We start from the raw sequence: 9,185 nt of genomic DNA, 5'->3' as shown, positions 1-9,185 counted from the left end.
GATTCAATTCAAAACAAGATCTCATTATGCTTAGCCTAAAAAATTAATACACAAAGCCCTTTTTATCTTTTTTGAAGAGAACTACTTCAAGTCTCCAACCCACAGCTATAAAATAAAGTACCTTAATTTCTTCCTGTATTTGTTTCTGAATTCATACTTTCTATCTTCATGATTTATTCTCTCGATCCTGCATGATTAGTTCTGAGTTAAAGATTTTGCAAGTGCAACAAAGACGTCGAAAACAGTTTTAGGGTTCGTATGTGAATCTGGAAACAACGTGATTTTGGTGATCTTCATCTGAAAGAATAGGTGGCCATATTGTCACTGTTAGGTGCATGCATGACAGCTTGCCTTCGTCGTAAAGTCCTAGAATCCCATAAGGCTTCTGAATTTTATATATAGGACATACGAAACCACAAATCCAAGGTATATATATATATAAACCTCCCCATGCATGCAAAATACTCGGTTTTTATTATAAGGCCAGTACTGCATCAAACTATTTCGTTTTGCATGGTCCTTTAAGCCTAGGTTGACAAATGGCAAGCCAGAAGCACCTGGCCTCTTTCATCCTTTTCTTCCTGCTCAACTCCTGTGTCAAACAGTGCATCGCAGAGGTGATACCAGTCGGAGTAGTGCTTGATTTGAACTCCACGGTGGGCGAGTTGGCAGAGAGCTGTATATCCATGGCGCTTTCTGATTTTTATGCAGTGAATGGCCATTATCGAACCAGACTTGCACTTTTCACCCGGGATTCTAGAGGAGATGTTGTTGGTGCTGCATGTGCAGGTAACAATAATATTCTCACATTCTCACACACGTCCTGAAATCTCTGCTGCCATTGCAGGAACTTTATTTTGAGTTGGCCCCTGATCTTGAATGCTCCAGACCTCTGGTCTGGTTGCCCTTTTAAAAAAATAAAAAAATAAAATAAAAAATCTGCTAGCGTTTGTCTAGGCGGCCTTCGACCTCCAGAAAAAAGGTACAGTACTTTTAAGAGCTTAATTAATCCCCCTTATACGGAGTCAGATGCCACTGCTGATTGTAGTGCAGGGTGGTCCTGTATCGATATCCTTACTTAAAGAAGTGCAAACTACATGCTTCTAGGTTGTCGATTAAACCGAGCTTTCTATTGAAATAAGCATCGAAAATGCTAGTTTTATTGCATTTCTTCCTTTCAAAAAGAAGATTTACAATAATATACTTCATATTTTCATGTAAGGTCTGATTTTATACATGATGTTGTCATTTGCGGAGGAGTTGGCACATATATATAGTTCCTATGCGGAGAAAATTGCCCTCCTACATGAGTATGGTACTAGTTAAGACAAATGGTACTTGGTCACTCAAATTGGAAAAAAAAAAAAAAAAATCACAATAAAAATATTCAACTTCCTATGTATATAACGTACCTTAGGAGCAGCATGAACGCCTTTACTTCCATCGCCATTGTTTCTTACATTTTGGACAAGTTTCATATATAGTACATGCAGTCCTAAACAAACCAAGAAAGGGCATTATAGCAAGAATATTATAGGTCCTAATTAAGAGGAACTTCTTTCCCTGGGAATTAACCCTGAGATTCTAACTTTTCAAATGGAATGCAGCTATAGATTTGATGAAGAACGAAGAAGTACATGCAATCATAGGACCTCAAAGGTCATCACAAGCTAAGTTTGTCGTCGATATTGCTGAAAAGGCGAAAGTTCCCATCCTTTCCTTCTCAGCCACCAGTCCTTCTCTTCCCCCAAACCGAAGTCCATTTTTCATTCGGACAGCCCAAAATGATTCAGCTCAGGTGAAAGCCATAACGGCCTTAATTCAGGCTTATGGCTGGCAAGAAGTGATACCCATCTACGAAGACACGGATTATGGCAACGGCTTAATCCCATACGTGACAGAATCATTCCATGAAGTTGACGTCCGTGTGCCTTACAGAAGTGTCATTTCCCCATCCTCAAAAGATATCGATATCTTGGAGGAGCTTAAAAAATTAAAGGAAATGCAAACGAGAATATTCCTCGTGCACATGACTGCTTCTCTTGGATCAAAGTTTTTTGTTAGTGTAAAGAATGCAGGAATGATGAGTGAAGGGTATGCATGGATAATCACAGAAGGGCTATCGGGTCTGTTTGATCCTCTGGATTTACAAATCATGGACTCCATGCAAGGCGTTTTGGGAGTCAGGTCGTACGTATCCATGTCAAAAGATCTTGAAGATTTTGAAAGAAGATGGACAAGCAATTTCACCTCGGGAAAACCAACTTATAAGAGTATTCCTGGATTAAACCTGTTCGGATTACGGGCATATGATACTGTTTGGGCATTGGCAATGGCGGTGGAGAAGGCTGGCATAGAGCGTTCTAGTTTCTTGAAGCAAAATAATGGTAGCAAATGTAAAGTTGATCTTGCAGCTCTTGGAATATCTGAAATGGGTCCAAGACTTCTGAACGCAATTCTAACCACTAGATTTCAAGGACTAAGCGGAGATTTTCATCTGGTCAAGGGACAATTAGAAGCATCAGCCTTTGAAATATTCAATATTATAGGGAAAATAGAGAGGATTATTGGATATTGGACTCCAAAGAAAGGACTTTCACGAGAACTGAATGACACTCATCATGGTGAAGTAAAATACCCAATATCAAAGGACAAACTCAAGCAACCAATCTGGCCAGGAGACACAACAGATCAGCCAAAAAAGTTGAGGATCGGGGTTCCAATAAGAGAAGGTTTCAATCAATTTGTAAGAGTGGAATGGCATCCTCATACTGGTAAGCCGACGATATCTGGGTTTTCGATTGAATTGTTTCTTGCTGTGATGGATCTGTTAAAGTTTTGCCCTGGTCATGAGTTTGTGCCGTATGTGAATGAAAAAGGGCAGACTGCTGGGACTTCCGATGAACTTCTTTACCAACTCAAACTCAAGGTGACCATTATTCATACATTAATAATTGGTTATAATTTGATGTGTAACTTCATATATATACATATGTAATGATAATGATCTGTTCTCTCTCGAAAATATTGCAGAAGTTCGATGCCGTGGTTGGAGACGTAACAATTGTCGCTAATCGCTCGCATTATGTGGATTTTACGTTACCATACTCAGAATCAGGCGTATCAATGGCGGTTTTGATGAAAGATAATGAGAAGAGAAATATATGGATTTTTCTAAAGCCACTAACTTGGGATCTTTGGTTAATAATCGGGGCTGTCTCCATTTTCACGGGTTTGGTGATATGGGTTCTTGAACACCGTGAAAATCCTGAGTTTAGTGGTTCCCCGAATCAACAGATTTGCATGATTTTTTGGTTCTCCTTCTCCACGCTCATCTACGGTCACAGTAAATTCTCTTTTTCCACTACAAATTCTTTTCGAAATAAATGATACATTTTCCAAGCAAAGTCTAAATATTTTCGTATGCTGTTGTACGTAGGGGAGAGAGTGATGAACAGCTGGTCAAGATTGGTGCTTATCATATGGCTATTTGTAGTGCTCATACTAACACAGAGTTACACAGCAAGCTTGGCTTCAATGTTGACACTACAACAACTGAAGCCTGCATTTGTGGATGTAACTGAGATCAAAAGGAATGGTTACTTTGTAGGGTATCAGAAAGATTCTTTCGTCCGAGGGTTTCTCGTGAAACAGTTAAATATTGATGAGTCCAAGTTGAAGCCTTATTCAACCCCAGAGCAATATCATGAAGCACTGTCAAGAGGAAGCCAAAATGGTGGGGTTGCTGCCATCTTTGACGAGATCCCCTATATTAAGATATTCCTTACCAAGTATGGCTCCAAGTATACCATGGCTGGACCAGTCTACAAAACTGACGGATTTGGCTTTGTGAGTCGCTCTCTTTCTCTTCACCTCCATTCATTCTAAATTGATACATTTTAAGTAGCTATCTATATAAGTAATTAATATATGAATTCGTTTCAGATATATACTGTGTCGAGTATGAGTGGTGGATGATAAGTGTTGAGAAGTGTTGAGGAGAGTTGTGAATAGTAATAAAAAGTAGGTGAAAAGTAATAATAAAGTAATGAATAGTAATAAAAAGTAGGTGAAAAGTAATGAATAGTAAAAAAAGTAGGTGAAAAGTAATAATAAAGTAATGAATAGTAGTGAGAAGTGTTGAGAAGTGTTGAAGATACTTCAACACCCAAACACAGCCTTTGAATGAATGCCTGTGTATTTCTTGAACTACTCACTCCATTATGCTATCGAAATTTCTTACGAGTGCTATGGAATCTTCTGCTTTCTTGCTAATTCAGGCCTTCCCGCTTGGATCCCCCCTAGTCCCTTACATGTCAAGAGCAATCTTGAATGTCACTGAAGATAAAGAAAAAATGAAGGAAATTAGGAGCAAGTACTTGGCACCTCAAATACCATGCGAAGATCTAGGTCCTGAAATCATCCCTTCAAACTCCCCTAGTCTTGGTGTGTACAGCTTTGGGGGCCTGTTCATCATAACAGGACTGGCTTCCATGTCTTCCCTCTTGATCCATGTGTTCAGGTGCCTTCGTTTACACTGGCCAGCTTCAAACAATATCTCTACGGAAGGATCCTTTTGGCTGAGATTTGTTAAATTGGTAAAGCATTTCGACCTGGAATATCAATGTTCACCTCCTTTTAGTATAAATGGATCCACACCAAATCCTGCAATGAGTCCTGAAGGTTTGGGAGCTTCACATCGCATAGATGATATGCACAACCATTCAAGGACATTTAATGAAACAGCAGACAATGTTTCTGTAGCCAGAGGATGATGATGATGAAATCTTTCCGTTAGGGCATGGTGATACATCTGTGGATGTTCCTGATAACTTATTATGAACATGAAGTATTACTATTTTTATGAGTAGTTTAAATAAACCAAGTCATTAGGGCTGCCTTTGCTCTTAATATTAGTGTATCCACACGCACACACGCATGAACACATGGATTCAGAGAGTTGCCCAGTCCCTCAAGAGAATGTCAAGCTTAAGTAGCATAAATAATGACAAATGTTCAATACCCCAGCCCCTCATTTTGCTTAGCCTTGATTTCAAGTTCCAACTTCAAACGTCTCGCTCTACTGGAAACCATGAGTTGCGTTCACAAGGAAACACCAAAAATTATAGGGTAAAACCACTCCATTACACTTAATTTCGAAATCAAACCCAAATTCTCTTCTTGGTCAACAATACTAACTTCTCAATAAACTAACAAGAGAAATAGAAGACAACAAAAAGTAGGGGGCCATACAACTGTTGCGAGTACAAACAGTGTGCCATTTATTATCAATTAGTCATAACTAACCTCTGACTTCATAGCCGACTCAAGACCAGTAAACCATTTGTAAAACTGCAACATAAAGAAAAGGCAAATGATGCAAAGCAAAAATTATAGATGTAAAGCTCAGTTACCACGGAACCAAACAATAAATCAATAGAACTTCTGTCAAACGCTCGTTAGGGACCAAAAGAAGAGGAATGATTAAAATTTAACGGAATCAAATTGAGGCAAGTTGTCCCGACTCCCTATTAAACAATATACTCTTAAAGATCTTGGCTGCTTTCTCCTTGTTGAAGCAATGGTGACATTATAAAATGAGAAGCATAGTACAAATCCTTAAAGAACGAGGATTGATGTTAACCACACAATGCCAAGACTCTGCCCGAGAAGCCACAGAGCATGAATCGGCCAAAAGCCCCCAAAGGTGCTGCCCAAAGATCCATAAATATCACAGAATGCAGACGAGTGGAAAAAACAAACATATTGCATGAAAATGGGTATGGCAGTGATCTTGTGCAAGAGATATGAGCAAGATCTTAATTAACGACTAATAAAGAATGCCGTCTGAAGTAGAAGCATAAGCCTTAAGATGTAGATAAGAAACCAACAAGGATACGACATTACCTGGTTTGTATTGACCAAGAAAGGTTGGATAACAGGACCAGAATCTTGGATAGGGGTGTCCTCATCGGAAACGGAAACGGAAACGAACAAGGCTTTATCGGGGTGGGAGACATGGTCTAGTGCATGATTGGGCGGAAAGGGTCGTTCCGCAACCGCATGAGACAGCGTTAGAATTGCTGCTTGTTGCTGATCCGTTAGGGGAGCATTCTGAGCCAACGAAGAAAATTTCAAACAAAGCAAGCGGTTGCGATCATAAAGAAGCGTACAGATCCAATACTAGCACAGCAAGATTTCAGATTTAAAAATGCGGATCTTGAAACAACAAAGCTCGAGTTCATATACACAGCAAAGAAGAATAATTCAATCGCATATACCTGTTCCCAATTTGAGGCGAAGTTGTAGCCTTTAGAAATTGCTCCCGATTTCGGGAGGGTAGGAGCGCTTAGTTTCGTGCTTGCCATTTGCACTCTCAGTCCTTAACTTCCCTTCTCCTCCACAACAAATCTCACTCGTCAGCTTCCACTTCAAGTCCTCGGAAAATATACCATAGCCGTCCGGTGGCTGTAAATCAGAGCGTCCGCCGATGAAATCGGGTTCTTGAGGGAGGAGCACGTTTGAGAAAAAAAAGAAGTGAAGGGGATACAGTCTTACAGAGGGCCGTTAACGTCTGCTTTTTAGTGAGATGTGATGTGGGGACAGACCATCAGATTTGGTATTCTCATACGTGGCATCCATCCGGTTAAACTGGAGAAACCGGCGGATCTCAAGCCGGATGGGAGCCACTACGACGGGCGTCGCAATGCAAAATACTATGTGAAAAGCGACATGTCGTAAGGTACATTAGCCTGCAGTGTTGAGGCCCAACAAGTAACAACATGTTAACTTAGGAGCGTGGGAATAAAACTTGCAGCCCAGGAAATAAGTACATGCCCAACCGGACAAGATTTTGGGCCTTTTACCCACAAGAGAAGGTAACGATCGAAGTAAGTAAGCCGTAAGGGGATGGATGTACGTAAGCTTACTAGCTTTGTTGTGACGGACGACGTCAACTTCAGGATCTTTGCGCAGCATTGGTGTCCCGTAATGTCAAGTGAATCCAAAGCCGCCGTAACATAAACAGTACGTGGAAAATTCCAGACTTCCTTCTCGTCTGAGGTAATGACAATCTAACGAAACCACAAAACATGGTTACATATGGAAATTGGAATCCATTGACTGCTAATTTAGGATTCTAAAAGGCTCCTCCTCTTACTGCTAATCCATTGACTGCTAATTTTCTCTATCAAGCAAGACTCTCCCCATAGGCCTAGGTCGCATGAACAGTTGAATTTATAAGAAAATTTAGTTTTTTTAATTATTTTTTTGAAAAATATATTTTATTCTTCATTTTTCGCAACGAATTATTTTCTTTTTCCTTTTACGGTCTTGAAATTCTTGAAAAAAATGTATTTTTTTTTTGTAATTATTGTATTTTCAATTTTGTATGTTTTGTTAAGTTTCTTTATAATTTTTTAGAATTATTTTTTAATATTTTTATTATTTTTCATATTCTTCTTGTTTGAGGGGTGATTGTCAAAATTGATATTTTTAGGGTGATTATAACTAGAGTCTGTTTATCAAAAGCATCTGACTCAGATGGCATGAGACCTAACCTCCATAAGAGAGATACTGGGTTCGATCCCCTTCCCCAAATTCCCCAATATAAAAAAAAAAAAAAAAACTAAAGTTCGTCTAAATACAGTCCTCGTTCGGGGCCTACTCGTGCACTCTAGGACATTATTGTCTTTAAAATTTATTTGAATTACAACAATGTTCCTATTTCTTCTTCCGTTAAAATGCAAAATCGTGTTTATGAAATGAACTAAAAAACTTCTAGTCCAATGGAGTAGATGTGGTAATGCGTTTTTTGTTAGTTGTCTCGAGATTTTGTTGGTTATGGCTTTCAACAGGCAAACAACAAGATAATTAAAGAACTGAGCAAATCATAACTTTCTTCCTATTGTACCAAACTTCTCCCATATCTCTAAACTACAAACAACAAGAGCCAACAACCAAAGAGTGATTGCTGAAGAAATCCTTAACCTGCGAGAAAGAAATTCATAATGGCAGCATATCTTTGAGGAGATATGTAAATGCAGCTGCAAACTCATGGTCATTGCAAACTGTTAAAGAAGATTATGGGGGAATTCAACATCACATTACAAAAAGATTGTCACTGCAAACTCAAACACAAAACTACCGCCAGAAAAATAATAAAATTAGGAAAATTTAAAGGACATCACCATTGTAATTCATTCAAGTCATATCCAATGTCAAAAATAATAATTTTTTTTTTTTTTTAAAAAAAACTTTCAGAAAACCTTATCAACTAGGTAAAATCCTTTGACAGCTTAACCTAAGAAAATGTCATAGAGAATCTCCCATAGATTTTTGAAGCACAAAGGAAATGACAGATTGAGATGAGGAAGGGGACGGCAAACTCACGCTCACCGCTCAGGAAGGGGATGGAGGACTTAGATAATGAGGGGGACGAAGGATCAGCTTTTAGGAAGGGGTCATTATGTTGGTATGCTCCAATACATACCGTTTGCTCTAGTCAATCACAAACATCTCAATTCCACTTATATGAAATGATGTGTCTCATACTTGAGAGTGACACGTCAGGCATGCACAAGGAGTCCCCTGACCAGGACTGCCTTTAGAATTATTCTTATAACTAGATGGTAATTTGGGCGGAATTCTTCTTATTCTTCCATATATAACATGTAAAAATTATATATATGACAATTTTGAATAATATATCTCTTTATATATAAAAAGTGACTATGTAACAGATTTTTGTTGCTTTAACAGAAATTTGTTGTTTTACTGTTAATTTCACTACTTCCGTTAAAAAGTTAACCCCGTTTATTGAATTCATTTATTATCTTCTTATCAGCAACATGTCCATCGGTTGGTCGAAGAGCGAAAAAGGAGAATGTGTATATAAGCTTTTCAACGATTTCGTCTCTTGCACTGCTTGTAAGACATTCTTCAATGTACCTGTGTGGATGGATGGCTTGGATACAATACTTCAATACTTTTTCAGCAGAGTAATGATGCACGTGTATATTTTTAAGCAATATTTTTATATTGAAGATATTTTTGTAAAATGATATTAATTTTATAAATTATTTTATAAAAATAATTTTTATTTAAAGCAAGTTAAATTGTATACTATTATCCCATTTATCTAGTATAAGTTGATCAAATGTTTTTCATTAATTATCAAATTATTT

General features: G+C 38.2%; 2 protein-coding genes across 5 annotated transcripts; one reads left to right on the top strand and one right to left on the bottom strand.

The window, feature by feature from the left end:
- Nucleotides 1–1,608: 1,608 nt before the first annotated feature.
- On the top strand, nt 1,609–3,390 carry LOC122316399 (glutamate receptor 2.2-like). The gene is made up of 2 exons (XM_043132917.1): nt 1,609–2,929; nt 3,034–3,390. The coding sequence occupies exons 1-2, from the start codon at nt 1,619–1,621 to the stop codon at nt 3,388–3,390; spliced, it is 1,668 nt and encodes a 555-aa protein (XP_042988851.1). The 5' UTR covers nt 1,609–1,618.
- A 706-nt stretch (nt 3,391–4,096) lies between these two features.
- LOC122315572 (conserved oligomeric Golgi complex subunit 3-like) lies at nt 4,097–6,571 on the bottom strand. Of its 4 annotated transcripts, none has more exons than XR_006244057.1 (4): nt 6,282–6,571; nt 5,908–6,114; nt 5,308–5,710; nt 4,097–4,613 (listed from the first exon to the last, which is right to left on the bottom strand). XR_006244057.1 is itself a non-coding variant. In XM_043131557.1 (4 exons), exons 1-4 carry the CDS (start codon nt 6,366–6,368, stop codon nt 4,548–4,550), a joined length of 405 nt encoding a protein of 134 aa, XP_042987491.1. In that variant the 5' UTR covers nt 6,369–6,571; the 3' UTR covers nt 4,097–4,547. The 4 variants fall into 4 exon arrangements, 3 of the variants coding, with proteins under 3 accessions (XP_042987491.1, XP_042987490.1, XP_042987492.1); XM_043131557.1 differs by having other exon boundaries at nt 5,308–5,352; XM_043131556.1 differs by having other exon boundaries at nt 4,097–5,710.
- Nucleotides 6,572–9,185: the final 2,614 nt, after the last annotated feature.

The sequence above is a fragment of the Carya illinoinensis genome, chromosome 7 (genome assembly GCF_018687715.1).
Source record: "Carya illinoinensis cultivar Pawnee chromosome 7, C.illinoinensisPawnee_v1, whole genome shotgun sequence".
Lineage (NCBI taxonomy): Eukaryota > Viridiplantae > Streptophyta > Magnoliopsida > Fagales > Juglandaceae > Carya > Carya illinoinensis.
This window is presented reverse-complemented; position numbering and strand designations above follow the sequence as displayed.